This window comes from Citrus clementina, unplaced genomic scaffold (assembly GCF_000493195.1).
Source record: "Citrus clementina cultivar Clemenules unplaced genomic scaffold, Citrus_clementina_v1.0 scaffold_6, whole genome shotgun sequence".
Lineage (NCBI taxonomy): Eukaryota > Viridiplantae > Streptophyta > Magnoliopsida > Sapindales > Rutaceae > Citrus > Citrus x clementina.
Window position 1 is genome coordinate 22,954,952 of NW_006262139.1, and position 16,051 is coordinate 22,971,002.

Genomic DNA, 16,051 nt, shown 5'->3' on the forward strand with positions numbered 1-16,051 from the left:
TTGTAACTTATACTGGACTACAATACCAAACAGGGTCTTAAGGTTTTGCTATGTTGATGAGCAATGATCAAATGCAAAATGGCTTGAATTTTCATAACCCTTTTGACTCCCGAAATCGAATAAATAATGTCAAGAATGAGATTGGATCCCATGGTCTTTCGGACCGGTACCTAAAACTGGCGCCAATCTCCTACTGTTGCTCGTTTAGAGACAAGATAAAGAGTCCATCTGAATTTCGGAAAAACTCAGCTAGGTAATAATTAGACACGAGAAAGATATGAATATACTAGTCTAACGTCAAGTCCTGTGTGATGACAGCCTGGTACGTTTAAAAGTTATCATAAACAAGGGAGACATATGTATGGACCTTGTTAAGTAACGTCAACACAATAGTCTCTTAACTTTCAAAAGTTGTATTAATTATGTACATATATGGTCCGATTGTAATTTTCAGTTGGACTTCTGGTACTAATATAATTTTTCCTTTATTCATTTTAATCTGATTAATAGTGTATTTACTCTTTGGCAAGTGGGATCAATTAATCTAATCATTCCAAACCAATTGAGTTGATTAATTAATTATATAATTAGTGCATGATTTTACTGTACCTTTAATTAAAAAATTTGGAAAGCATGTTAGAAATGTCGGGCAACATGTTGCAGAGCTTCAACAGCACTGCCTCTTTCATTACCCCCAGAGGGCGCTTAGTTGCATACAAAATATGCTTTTAGGTCAGGGAATCTTCATTTACTAATCCACAACCAGACAAATAAAAACATTGTTATAGTTATTTCAATAATGTCACCACTTCCTCTCATTCTCACCTGAAAAACAAGCTAAGAGTTTGAGCTTCAGCTCGACTAAAATGGTTCCAGTTGGTTCCGCTCTTTTTTCGCCCACTTGTAACTTCTTTTTCTCTCCTTGTGCTTCAAGAAGCATGCACAGAAGTCAAAATGTTATTAAGTTTTGTGTCAGCAATGTGATGGCTGAGTCAACAACAGTTAGTACAAGTGAAAGAACAAGTCTTGGGTTTAAGAATTTGACTGAGACTTTTTGGGTTGATGTGCAGAGAGCTGAAGGAAGAGAATTGAATGTTGCTCTTAGTGCACCCTTGAGCTTGGGACTGACAAGTGTTGAGAATGTGGAGAATGTGGCCATTAGAGTTGAGTTGAGTAATGGCTGTGTTGGATGGGGTGAGGTGGCGGTGGTTCCTTTGGTTACTGGAGATCAGGCTAAGGCTCTTGTGAAAGTGAGAGAGGCATGTCAGTTTCTGAGGCAGAGTCCACCAATGACTTTGAATTTTGCTCTTGATGAAATTGCTCGGATTCTTCCTGGGAGTGAATTCGCTTCTGTAAGTATGATCAAAATTTTGTTGAAGTTTTGGTGATTTGGATATGTTGTTTCTGGACTATCTTTGTATGCGATGTTTGTATATGTGTATCTGTTTGTTTGCTAGGTGTTTGAATTTGGTACAGAAACCTCTTTAACTCTATGGCTCAAATTTTTTTTATTATCTGAAAACACTTTGGCTAAAGAGTTTTTGACCAACGTGAAGTTTCATTTACTAGAAAAATTCCAAATCCTAAGAGATATCATACTTTTGTAGGTTAAAAAGGAAAGTGCACTTTCAATTCAACCTCTATGCTTTGGTACTTGGTTGAACTTTTAATACAATAGTTGCATCCTCTGAAGACATCTTTGGTTTGAAAGGATTTTGTGCCCTTTTTGCTTGTATCTCTGATTGAAGGTTAGGGCTGGAGTTGAAATGGCATTGATTGATGCAGTTGCTAATAGTATTGATATTCCGCTATGGCGATTGTTTGGTGGAGCGTCGAACAGCCTATCCACAGCTATAACAGTTGAGTTGCTAATTTAATTTTTCTTTGGTTTTTATTGGCTTATTGGCAAGTTCAGTTTAAGGATTTATCCCTTACATGGTAGATTCCAGCCGTTTCCCCCGCTGAAGCTTCTGAATTGGCCTCAAAATATTGCAAACTAGGATTTAGCACCTTAAAGCTTAATGTGGGAAGAAACATAAGTGCAGATATTGATGTTTTACAAGCCATACATGCTGTGCATCCTCATTGCTCCTTTATCTTGGATGCAAATGAAGGATACACTTCTGAGGAAGCAGTCGAAGTCCTTGGAAAGTTAAATGGTAATGGAATTTTCTACTTGGCAATCAATAGATGCTCATTGCATGGCTATTACTTTTCTTTGTACTTGTTTCTTTGATCAGAAAAGTATTCTAATTGTTATCCAATAGCAGACATGGGAGTAATTCCTGTTCTCTTTGAACAACCGGTTCATAGAGATGATTGGAGTGGTCTTCATGATGTCAGTAATTTTGCTAGAGACACGTATGGCATAAGTGTCGTTGCAGATGAAAGTTGTAGGAGTTTGAATGATGTTCAGAAAGTTATGCAGGAAAACTGTGCAAGTGTTGTTAATATTAAACTCGCCAAGTTTGGGGTCCTGGGCACCCTTCAAATTATTAAGGCCACAAGAAAATCAGGCTTGCATCTTATGATTGATGGTATGATCGAGACAAGGCTTGCCACGGGCTTCGCTCTCCATCTCGCTGCTGGTCTCGGATGCATCAAGTAATTATGCTTTTCATGTCTTCATTTTCAGCAAATAGTTACTTACTGACATTGGTCTTGTATTAACCATTCTATCTGGCTACTTCTTAGTGTCCGAACTCTTAGATTCCCTTGGTTGAAAGTTTATAGATAGTTCAAGTGTGGCTGCCAATTCTTTTGCAGATATGTTAATCTGAATACGCCCTTTCTGCTGTCTGAGGATCCATTCGTGGGGGGTTGCGAAGGTATATGTTTGCTTTAAAGCTCAAAATGTTTATAAGAACCAAATTTTCACAATATCATGCTAGTGACTTGAGCTTTTAAACTTCATATTTATAAAAAACTTAGTCAATAGTTATTGATGCTTTCTGTGGCTAGTTTCTGGGGCCATCTACAACTTCACTAATGCCAGAGGTCAAGGAGGTTTCTTAAAATGGACTATTGTTTCCTGGTGAGTTATCCACTTACTCGCTGGTTGTATGTTCCAATATGTATTAAAAATTAATTGTGCTTGTTGCCATCCTGAATAAAATGATCTTCTTGCTAATGTTTCAACATATTATAAATCATGATTAGTAGTCTACTCCAATCATATTATAAAGCTTAGCTATTTGGATGTATAAAGTGTTAGATTAATTTCTCACATTATGTGGACTGGCATAAATCATTCTAATTATTTTCTATATTTTACCGAATTAATACGTGACTATTGTCAAATATTATGGAGCAATTTTGACATACCCCGTACAGTAGTATATTATGGACAAGTATATCCTTAATTGTGTTATTTTCGCCCATAATGGGATGGGCAATTTTGTACTAACACATGAGGGGTCCCTGCGCTCAACCACTGTATTTAAGTAACTTCAGCCCATTGGAAGTTACTGGTTCAAGAAATCTGTGGCATGAGTGCAGTGCATCTCTCTCTCTCCCGTTTGTCTCCCGTGTGTGTGTACAGTAAGTTGTTGAGAGAAGCCGTGATCTTGAGCTAAGGAAACGAAAGCGGAATTCAGAAGCTAGACAAAAGTAGCAGCAACTCTGTTGAAGCTCCATAACAAGCTGCAAGCTCGGATTCATGGGAGATCGTGGTAAATTTCGAAATTTACTAAAATATGTGTTTAATTTGGAAATGCACGATTAAGGGCATAAAGTGTGTTTTTGTTTCATCAATTGGTATCAGAGCCCATGGTTATGCATTTCCTTGTAAACCATAGTTGATTTGTTAGAGAAATCTCACTCATGGAATTTTTCTTTATTTTCGGATTTTTCGAATTTTTCGAATTTGGACATATTTCCTCAAACGGTTGTTAAATAATGCATGAGTGATGATTTTGGAGCAAAAATATAATTTTTTCGTGATTTTTGGTGGCCAAAATCGGGATGATATGAATGAGGTCTGTAAAGTTACTGTAGCTTTACTATTCAAACATCCCGAGGTTGAAGATGATGGGATAATTTCGTATGGATCCCTAAACTTTGTGAAATGTTACTCTGGCCCAAAATATTTGTAAAATTTTCAAAAAGGTCCTTGACCGAGGGTCAACTATGTAAAAGATTAGTTGGGTCCCTTTAATTTTGGGAAATTATAGTATGGCCCAACAGTTTATTTTATTTTATTTACAGTTTGGGCCAAAAGTTTTAATAGTTAAAACAGTAAACATAATTCTGAAAATTTTTCATTTTAGTCCAAAATCCTTTCAATTTTGGCGATTTTTCAGAATTTTAAATTTTAAAATAATCCATCATTTATTAAATCTTATGGGCATATCATTTATATATTTTATTGAGGCATGTAGATATTTTATTTGATTTAATATCTTGTTAATTTCATTTGACAAAGTTTATTTAGCCTCAATTTTGTTAATATACGAAATATATATATGATGCAAAACTACAATTTAGAGTGATTGTGTATCTGCTTATCGTAGGACCAATCATGATAAATTATTTGGTGTTTTGCAATTGGTTGTCCATTTATAATTATGAATTATGGATTATGTGGTAGATTGTTATTGTTTTGACCAAGATCCATACGGGTGATGATACTGCCCTGTCGGCAAATCACTACTTGGTAGGATGCTTGGGAAGATAAAGAGGTTTGTTGAGTATTTTCTACTGAGTGGCTTGATTACCCTGTCGGTAATAGGTCAATGTTGGTGTTATATTCAACTTGTCTGCTTTATCTTTAGGTTAATGCATTCCTATATTGCTAAAGGATGCCTAACATATTGTGTTGCTATTGGAGAAACTTAGAATGAGGAGCAATTGATTATAGCATGATTTTAATTTTTGCATGCTTGATAATTCTTTTGTTATTGCTTCCTCAGTTCTAGATATTCTCTCCTTTCTCCAAGTAGCCTCCCTCAAGAATTTAACTGGGACAAATTTTGAGGACTGGCGTGAGTCCATTTTGTTTTATTTGTCTACACTGAATAGAGACTTGGCATTAAGAGTTGATGAACCAGCCAAGCCCACAGATAAGAGCACTGCTGCTGAAAAAGCAGAGTGGGCAGCTTGGGATGAATCCAATAGACACTGTCTGGATACAATGAAATACACCATTGATAGAACAACTAGAGATAGCATCCATGCATGTGATAAGGCCAAAGATTACTTGGCAGCTGTTGGAAGGACTTTTAAGAAGGTAGATAAGGCAGAAAAGGGTAACTATCTGAGGCTGCTTGCTAACACTCAGTATGATGGTGTTTCTGGAGTGAGAGAGCACATCCTTAAGATGACCAGTTACCATAAGAAGTTAAAGGACATGGATGTCAATCTGCCTGATGACTACCTGGTCTTCCAAATCCTTGAATCTCTTCCACCACAATTTGGCAATTTGAGAAGCCAATACAATACTCAGAGAGACACTTGGAATATCACTGAGTTGACTGCTTATGTGGTTCAAGAAGAGGAATCATTGAAGAAGGGGAAATCTCACACTGTCATGGTGGCCACTACTCAAGAGAGTGGGAGTGTGAAGAAAGGCTCTTCAAAGGGCAGCAATAAGTTTTTCAAGAAGAAAAAATTTGGCAAGAAAACTTCACGTGGTACTTCTTCTACCACTTCTGGTTCCACTTCTGAGAGCTTTAAGGGAAAGTGCCACTTTTGTAAGAAACCTGGGCACAAGAGAGCTGACTGCAGGGGATTCAAAGCATGGTTGGAAAAGAAAGGTATTCCTGTAGCCTTTGTAGGCTTTGAATCTAATCTTATTGATGTTCCTTCTGATACTTGGTGGTTGGATACTGGTGCAACCATTAATATAACGAATTCCTTACAGGAATTCAGAAGCAGGAGGGAGCCCAATGAAGGGGAGTTGATAGTTCACATGGGCAATGGAGTGACAGCCAAAGTTGAAAGCATAGGAGTTGTCAGACTACATCTAGCCACAGGCCATGTTTTGGATCTATTAGATACGGCTTATATTCCTTCTATTAGGAGAAACTTGATATCTGTATCTATTTTGGATAGATGTGGCTATACTTTTCATTTTGGTGATAGAAAAGTTTACTTATTCCGCAATTCAGAGTTAGTTGGTTCTGGCACTCTATATGATGGCTTGTATATGATTGATTTATTTTCTCGTGCTGTTGAATCATCATCCAATGCTCATGTTATGCATGTTGTTAGCTCTAATCGTGCCAGGGTTGATGAAAATTCATCTATGTTGTGGCATAAACGATTAGGTCACATTTCTAAACAGAGGATGGAGAGGCTCATTAAAGATAGCATTCTACATAAGTTGGATTTCTCTGATTTTGGCACTTGTGTTGATTGTGTCAAAGGCAAACTTACTGCCAAAACCAGAAAAGAGAGAACTCAGAAGAGTCAACAGGTGCTGGAGTTGGTGCATACAGACATCTGTGGGCCATTTACTCCTATTGCTATTGGGGGTTATAAGTACTTCATCACGTTCATCGATGACTTTTCTCGTTATGGTCATGTTGAACTTCTTGCTGAAAAGTCTGAATCTTTATCTGTGTTTCAAGCCTTTAAGGCTAATGTTGAGCTCCAAAAGGGCAAGAAAATTAAAGCAGTAAGATCAGATAGAGGTGCTGAGTACTATGGGCGATATGATGAAACTGGGCGTAATCCTGGACCTTTTGCTAAATTTCTTCAGGAATGTGGAATAGAAGCCCAGTATACAATGCCCGGGACTCCTGAACAGAATGGAATTGCAGAAAGGAGAAATCGTACCCTTCTTGACATGGTGCGGTGTATGCTGAGTCACTCCACCTTACCAGATTTTCTGTGGGGTGAAGCCTTAAGAACTGCAGCTTACATTTTGAATCAGGTACCTAGTAAGTCGGTGCCCAAAACTCCTTATGAGTTGTGGTCAGGAAAGAGACCGAGTCTTCGTCATTTTCATGTCTGGGGATGCAGAGCAGAAGTGAGGCCCTATAATCCACAATCAAGGAAACTTGATCCGAAAACAATTAGTGGTCATTTTATTGGCTATTGTATCGGCTCAAGGGGTTCTAGATTTTATTGTCCTTCCCACACTACTAGAATCATTGAGTCTGATCGTGCCATTTATTTTGAGGATGATCACAATGGTGGGAGTTCTGAGCCTCGCAGTCTGACATTAAGAGAAGAACGTGTGGTTTTGCCTATTCCATCTTTTCCGACTTCTGCGATGGGATTACCACATATTGATGATTCTTCTGTTGATCCTGAACTTCCTCATGATATGGAGCCCATGATTGTAGAGGATGATGTTACTGATGTGCAATTGAGGAGATCAGAGAGGATCAGGAGACCTGCAATTTCTGATGATTATGTTGTTTACTTGCAGGAACATGATTTTGATGCTGACTCTTCATCTGATCCTATTACCTTTCAAGAGGCCATCAGTTGTTCAGAATCATCATCTTGGATACATGCGATGCATGATGAGATGGCATCTATGTATCATAATGGGGTTTGGGATTTAGTTGAGTTACCAGATGGATGTAGACCAATTGGTTGCAAATGGGTTTTCAAAACCAAAAGAGATGCCAGAGGTCAGGTAGAGAGGTATAAGGCCAGGCTTGTGGCTAAGGGTTTCAGTCAAAGAGAAGGCATTGATTACACTGAAACTTACTCTCCTGTTTCTACCAAAGACTCTTTTCGTATTATCATGGCATTGGTAGCTCATTTCAATTTAGAATTGCATCAGATGGATGTGAAGACAGCTTTTCTCAATGGGAGCTTGTCTGAAGATGTATACATGGTGCAACCTGATGGTTTTGTTGAGTCTGGTAGAGAAAACATGGTGTGTAAGCTTAAAAGGTCCATTTATGGACTTAAGCAAGCATCCAGACAGTGGTATTTGAAATTTCACGATATTGTCACCTCTTATGGGTTCCAGGAGAATGCCGTTGATCAGTGTATATACTTGAGAGTCAGTGGGAGCAAGTATATCATTTTGGTGCTTTATGTGGATGATATCTTGCTCGCTGCTAATGACACTAATTTGTTACTTGAGACAAAGCAAATGTTGTCATGCAGCTTTGATATGAAGGATCTTGGTGAAGCCCATTATGTATTAGGGATAGAGATTCTTCGTGATAGATCTAGAGGAATTCTAGGTTTGTCTCAAAAGACTTACATTGATCGTATTTTGAAAAGGTTCAATTTGCAGTCTTGTGCTCCTGGGAAAGCTCCAATTTCAAAAGGTGACAAAATCTCCAAGTCTCAGTGTCCCGATAATGATGTAGACAAAGCTATAATGCAAACAGTCCCGTATGCATCCGTTGTGGGTAGCTTGATGTATGCTCAAGTCTGTACTCGCCCTGATATTGCCTTTCCAGTGGGAGTACTTAGAAGATACCTGAGCAATCCTGGATTTGAACACTGGAAGGCTGCAAAGAAAGTACTCAGATATTTGCGAGCCACTAAAGATTTTGTATTGACATATCAGCAATCTGACTATTTGAATATAGTTGGATATTCTGATGCTGATTTCGCAGGGTGCTTGGAAGACAAGAAATCCACATCTGGTTACATCTTTATGATGGCAGGAGGAGCTATATCATGGAAAAGTGTCAAGCAGACACTTATAGCTTCTTCAACAATGGAAGCAGAATATGTAGCCTGTTTTGAGGCTACACGTCATGCTTTATGGATGCAGAATTTTATCACAGGGCTAGATTGTATATTGGCCGTTCCGAGGCCATTAAAGATATACTGTGATAATTCTGCTGCTGTTTCTTTTTCTCACAATACAGGGAGTTCCTCACGTTCCAAGCACATTGATATTAAATACTTGTTTGTGAGAGAGAAAATTGCTCTATCTTGTGTATCAGTAGAGTATATCCCTACAGAACTCATGTTAGCCGATCCACTTACTAAAGCTTTAGCTCCAAAAGTATTTAGGGAGCATGTAACGCATATGGGATTATTTGAATCCACTTATATATGCTGAGTCAGTGGGAGTTCTGGTTTGTATTATGAGTTGCAACTTAAATGAGCTTATGTATTACTCATTTTGTTATCATGCATGCATGTTGTTATATAATATTGATATGCCATATATTGTGTACACATTTGGTTACGTATGGCATTATGTATAAAATGAGGATATTATGGTCCGAGACATTTTGCTCAGTCTCAATATGGACATTAAAGACTGAAGCATTATGATTTAGCTTCAGTGTGCTTTCTTGAGACATTTTGATTTAGTCTCATTATGATTAAAAAGGAAGCTCGCTTCTCGAGACATTTTGCTATAGTCTCATTATGGTTATAAAGAAGCGATGGTCTAGGAGACATATTGTTTTCGTCTCATTTTGCTAGACATCTGGACTTTATGGAAATGAGCATGTTGATCACATTGTCATGTTATTTCCATAATTATACTTGTATACTACTACATGGTCACGTGTTTATAAGTGTCTTGTTATATGGAGCATCCTGTCGGTGCACATATGATTTGATATTTATGGCACATTTTGGACTTATTTATGTTTTGGGTGATTGCTTGTATTTGACCTTTTGTTATAGTCACATATTGATTAATTCGGTTGTTTTCAAAATATTATTTTCTTTTAAACTTCTCATTAGCGTGATTTCTGTCGTCCAAGTGGGAGATTGTTAGATTAATTTCTCACATTATGTGGACTGGCATAAATCATTCTAATTATTTTCTATATTTTACCGAATTAATACGTGACTATTGTCAAATATTATGGAGCAATTTTGACATACCCCGTACAGTAGTATATTATGGACAAGTATATCCTTAATTGTGTTATTTTCGCCCATAATGGGATGGGCAATTTTGTACTAACACATGAGGGGTCCCTGCGCTCAACCACTGTATTTAAGTAACTTCAGCCCATTGGAAGTTACTGGTTCAAGAAATCTGTGGCATGAGTGCAGTGCATCTCTCTCTCTCCCGTTTGTCTCCCGTGTGTGTGTACAGTAAGTTGTTGAGAGAAGCCGTGATCTTGAGCTAAGGAAACGAAAGCGGAATTCAGAAGCTAGACAAAAGTAGCAGCAACTCTGTTGAAGCTCCATAACAAGCTGCAAGCTCGGATTCATGGGAGATCGTGGTAAATTTCGAAATTTACTAAAATATGTGTTTAATTTGGAAATGCACGATTAAGGGCATAAAGTGTGTTTTTGTTTCATCATAAAGTTGATATATCATGCACATTCCCAGACATTATATACATCTAGATGTGCTTCGGCATTTTACGACTGGGAATTCTGGGGAAGAAACCTTTCGATCTAAATCAAGATGCTGCTGCTTAGCTAATTCCAGTCGCTCTTGTTTCAGCACTCAGGTTGATTGCTGTCATGGAAAACCTTAATTTGCTGAACTGGACTGGCTTTTGATTTCCCCTGGTGATGTAGAACCATTTATCTAGGCTATAAATTGCGAGCTAGTTCATGGGAGTTATCAATAAACAATTAAATATAGAGCAATCAAAATATTGATGAATGTAATGAAGTTAACTGAGGAAGCGGGAATCAGTATTGTTATAGGGAATATCTAAAAGCCAATTATCACTATTGCTTAACCTTGACATAGAGTCTTATACTGTGTCCAGAATTCATCCAATGCTGCTTTCAGAATCCGGACTTGAATATTCTGTGTCATTGATTTAGTCGATTGACAATTGTAGAAGTAGATCTATTTTATGCTTTCTGAGTTATTTACCTCTTATAGGCCATGGATGTAATGTGCATGTATTATAATATGCTGAAAATAGGCAAAGAAACTAAGGGTGTGTTTGATATTAAGATTGGGTAGCTGTATCTTAAAAGTTACAGCACTAAAGTGTTTAGTAAACACTAACTGCTGTAGCTTAAAAAATATGTTAATGTGATTTTTCATCTGCATTATAGAAAATATATTATATCTTTAATAATTTTGTCAAAATTATTATTTAAAATTTATATTTACTACATATTATTAATTTTTATTTTATAATTACAATTTTTTTTCCACAATAACTTTAGATTAAAAGTTACAGCACCTCAATTCTAAACAGGACCTAACACTGCATGAATTAATCTGAGTTTTTGATTGCCACATAATTATAAACAAATATTGAAGCTAAAAAGTTTCTTTCATTGTCATCGATTCTCGTTATGGATGTCACAGATTCTTAAGATTTACAGTTACATTACATTATTTACAAGTGAGGGGCGCACATGCATTCATTAATGTGCTTATGTGTGTGTGTGTGTAAGAGATTGAAACAGAGGAGATGAGATGGGCATCTTAATTCTGTTACTTCGGAGTCAAAAACAGAATCTCATTGCCATTCTATAATTCTTTCCTGTGAATTAAGTGCAATTTTCTTTTAATTTAAATGTCTGATTTTCTACATTTGATATCCTGCAGATGGATAAACTATTCTTCCAAGCTCACAAATTTCATCTCAGGGTCCAAGCTTTATTACTGAACATGAAAATATGACAAAATTATGCACGTATCAAAGAATTGGATCGATGCCATCGGGGATGCAAATTCTCAGTTTTCAAGGGATCACTTATGTAGCCCTTGATCACAATTAGTTTTAAAAGAATCGTAAGCTTCTTCTTATTCTTCTGAAAAGTAGAAATATAAGTCTAATAATTTGTACCTCTAAGGTAGCGTTTACTCCACTGATTAAAGTGGGAATCCTCGAATTAGGAGTGTGGGATGAGAATAGAATATTAATTTATATTGTAATGGAAGTGTGGAATATGAATCATAATCTCATTTATTTGTTTATTTTATCTTGGATCGAGAACGAATTATTTTTAATTGAAGTTTTACCCTTATTTAAAGAACTGTAGTTTTTAATTACAAAGTAAATAAAAAATATTTTTGTAAAATAAACTATTTATTTTATTGTTGATTTTAATTATATAAATAAATAATAATTATTAATATTCTTAACTATGTAAATCATACTTTTTTTAAAAAAATAATTGATAAGAGCAACACAAATGAAACATTATTATTAATAATATAGTACAAATTAATATTTTCTTAGAATAAACTATTTATTATTAATATTATATAAATATAATACTATTAAAATTTTAAAAAAATTATAATATTTTTGAGTAATTTTAACTTATAATCAATGTAAATTACTATTTTTAACTAAATACAATATTAACATATTTAAATAAGTTTAATATTGTTATTTTTAATAAAAGTAATATTATTAATATAATATTATTATTTAAATAAATATGATATTATTAATTTTAAATATAATTATATTTTATTTAATAAGAGAGTGAGAATCCCACACCTTACTCCAAAAGTGAATGGGATCTACGGTGTGAGACTCTCACTATTTTATTTAAATAATTAAGTAAACACTAAAATGGGAAGAATCTACACTTCCCGCCCCCCATTCTTACAAGTAAACAAAATATAAAATACTTTTACTTTTGCTACCAGTATCATAATGCTCATTATTGAAGTTTTTAGGTGAAATGGTAACTTAATGTGATATCAAATCCTCTTTAAAACCATGATGCTTGCCCGGTCTTCGAATCCACCTAAGTCACCTGCATTTGTATTCATCTGACAATCACAAGTGATGTTGTATCTTTCCTTTAGAAACAAGGCAGCTATGTGTCTATCCTTTTTTTAAGTCTCATAACAAATTGCCAGCATGCTTACAAATTCATTTTCTGGATTACTCTTTGTTGATTTTCTTATGCAAAAATAAGCATAAACTTCGAAGATAGTTGAATTATTTATTGTTACCGAAACCACTACTGCTTGCTGCTCTCACTGTATCTGTAAACCCAACAAAAGAGAAACAAACATGGGGAGATGAAAGCTAGTTATTTTCCAATCTTTTAATGTTTCTGTTGGGTCGACATCAAGTACTTAAGAAATTTTTGTCATTGTTCAATTCTTATTTCTGAATTTCGTCCAGCATCTGTATTGTGATTTGAATTAAATGGGTGTCATTATTAGCTGGATGTTAGGTGAAATGCACCATCAAGTTTGATACCTATCTATGTTTGTTTGATCTGATATACAACTTCCTGAACACAGCCAGGATAAGGTTTTCAGCTTGTTTGCGTGAGGTAGAAAGCACCCAATAGGTCATTGTGGTGTTTGATTAGCAGTTACGACAAAAATATTTAAAGACGTGATTTTGATATAATCTTAAACAAATAGTAATAATTTGATTACAATCTTTTGGTTGGATGGCTCTCAATTTTTTTTTTATATTTTCTCACTCATGTTGAATTGATTTAATTGCCCGATGGATATGTAATAATTTTTTATTTTTTTGAATAGTCACAACATTAAAGGACAGAATGAATGTCATTTAGTTGAGTGCTGAGATGATAAGATTTCTTGTGTTGAAAATAAGAGGTATGTAGTTTGAATCTCGCTTACACGGTTGTGGAAGAATTGAATTTCCATTACACAAAAAAAAAAAGCTATTAACGGATGAAAATCTAGATTGTACTGTTGATTTGCATTATAGAGTAAGTTAAAAAACAGTACAGAATATTAAAAATACAAAACAGGTTTTGAATTAAAATATTAAAACATAGAATCAAAGTTGAATATGAAGCAAAGATGAGTAACCATACACGAAGAGAGAATTGCATAGACGGGCCGACAAATAATAGAAATATTGACAAAGTAACAAATAAAAGATTGATCTCATTATAACAAATCAAGTTATTCAATATTTCAAACAAATCTCAAATTCAAAATAGTCCATTACCCAATAAAGACTTATTATCTTTAATAATAACCTAAAATCCCCTATACAACTAATTGCAAATATTTTTTCACATGCGCTTGCCGCAATAAGTCATGTGAACCAAAATCTAATTAATGGTTAGATACTGAATTGAAGTAATTAATAAATCATAATCAATCAAACCCGTTTTGATCACTTTTGAGTTTTGAATAATTTAGTCGTAACTATTGACTCTGAATAATGAAGGCGACTAGAAATATTGATTGTTAATGCTTATAATCAAATTAATCATTGCAACCAGCGACTTACAAAAAGGTTAGGAGGAAAAGCAAAAGGAAAGGGAAGAGGAGAAAATATATTAGTTTATTGGTTAAGTTTCTAACTTTTGAAATTATAATTATAATGCTGAATAGATCACTAATTAATTTGTGGTGTTGGCTGGTCCCATCAGTAAAATATTTAGCTCTATGTATTGTTCATGGTTTATTATCTTAATTTAAAATAAAAAAAAAAATAAAATTCTATTCGTAGAAGAAGCTTTTGAAATGTCATTTTTCGAAATAAAATTAGTTTAAAATTTATTTTTATAATCACGAGAAAGACTCGTATGAAATCAGGCACACCATAACACCGATGTTGATCACCCAGACGGTGAGATTCCACAAATTAAATGCCGTGGTCCTGTGACACATTGAATTAAAAATCTGGGGGTCCCTTGCCGACAACGTCTCACTCTGTGCTGACACCTGTCACCTAAATTCAATAATTATAGGACTGGCCTTTAATTTTTAGTAGGTCCCACTTCATTGACTTATTTGACTCCTAGACCCGTAAAAGAAGTCCACTTTCCCCATTTTGTACCTAGTCTATGCGCTATTGGAATATTAACATCAGGATCTCTATAGTTTTACGATTTCATAAATAAGAACACAGTTTTTCATTTGCATTAAAAATGTGCCTTTTGTAATTTATTTCCTATTGAAATGGCCCAATAAAATTAGTAAGCTAGCGTTTGGTTTTAAAAATGAAATGGAAATAGGAAATGAAAAGGGAATGAATTTGATCCATTTGTTTTGTCGGTGAAAAAAATTTAATTAGTACAGAAACTACTATAATATAAATAGAAAAAATACATTCTTTACCCACCTCTACATATGATTTAATCAATTTAATTTATAATCATTAATAGTTTTTAGTGTTTCTGTAGTTGACTAGTTACAATATATCTTCTCATATCTTTAAAAATTTAATAGCTAACACCTGAATTTACGGATTACATATTATAATTAAACATGCTAATACAATTAGCTTAACACTAAAAGGTATTTCAGTAATTTAAATAAGGATCAGGGATCTATTTGATACAAATAGAAAAATTATACCCTTACATGAGAGAATGTAAAACATTGGGGACCCGAATGTTATTACACTACTTTTGCTTCACCTATAAATTGGGTGAATGGCCTTGTCCAAAAATCACCATCTCCCTTCTTTTAAGTTCTTTTTCTATATCTTTGTTTTGTGAGAAAAAGGTTATATTTGATGATGCAGAGGGTTTCTTCGGTTGAAGCTGTGAGGTTTGTGATGGTGGTTTTGGTGGCCGTGGCAGCACTAAGCCAAGTGCATGTAGCAGAGGCAGTGACATGCAGTCCAACAGAGCTGAGCCCATGCTTGGCAGCTCTCACGTCGTCGGCGCCGCCGTCCGGAGCATGCTGCAACAAGCTGAGGCAGCAGAGGCCATGCCTTTGTGGGTACCTGAGAAACCCTAATCTGAGGCAATATGTTAACTCTCCCAATGCCAAAAGGATTGTTGCAACCTGTGGAATTCCCTATCCTCGGTGTTAGGTTTTAACTAAATGTTTTATCAAAAAGCTTGTCATAAACAAAAAAGTCATAAATAAAAAAGTGTGTTGCAAGATTGATTAGTGAGTATTAACGTGGAATATGCTAAAGTTTGTGAGTGACAGATGGCTTGGTTGCCATCAATGTACTTCTGAAGATGGAATATATTGTAAAATATATGGATAATGAACTGATAATAAGCTGTATTTATGTTATGTACTCATGCTCCCTTTTTTTTTTTTTTTTTTTTTTTTGGAGACTTCCTATTTTTATTTTCATTATTATTATTAGATTGGTGCTATTTACACTCTCAAATTCACTTTAAATATTCTATTACTTTGTACAGTAATATGCTAATATTTTTCAAACAAAAAAATTAAGGTTTACTTCGTACACTTTTTAAAATTTCAAAAAAAATCTATACTTGAACTATTTAAATTAATTAACTTTATCTAATTGAA

General features: G+C 34.9%; 2 protein-coding genes across 3 annotated transcripts; both read left to right on the forward strand.

The window, feature by feature from the left end:
* The first annotated feature begins 826 nt into the window (after positions 1-826).
* LOC18037959 (L-Ala-D/L-amino acid epimerase) lies at positions 827-11,718 on the forward strand. 2 transcript variants are annotated; one of them, XM_024182032.1, is made up of 7 exons: positions 827-1,352; positions 1,749-1,859; positions 1,943-2,159; positions 2,271-2,604; positions 2,767-2,828; positions 2,962-3,034; positions 11,417-11,718. In XM_024182032.1, coding segments are annotated over exons 1-7 (1,284 nt in total). In that variant the 5' UTR covers positions 827-866; the 3' UTR covers positions 11,418-11,718. The 2 variants fall into 2 exon arrangements, with proteins under 2 accessions (XP_024037800.1, XP_006430724.2); XM_006430661.2 differs by lacking the exon at positions 11,417-11,718 and adding an exon at positions 10,343-10,459.
* A 3,519-nt stretch (positions 11,719-15,237) lies between these two features.
* LOC18040108 (non-specific lipid-transfer protein 2) lies at positions 15,238-15,805 on the forward strand. Its single transcript, XM_006430662.2, has one exon. The coding sequence runs from the start codon at positions 15,291-15,293 to the stop codon at positions 15,591-15,593; it is 303 nt and encodes a 100-aa protein (XP_006430725.1). The 5' UTR covers positions 15,238-15,290; the 3' UTR covers positions 15,594-15,805.
* Positions 15,806-16,051: the final 246 nt, after the last annotated feature.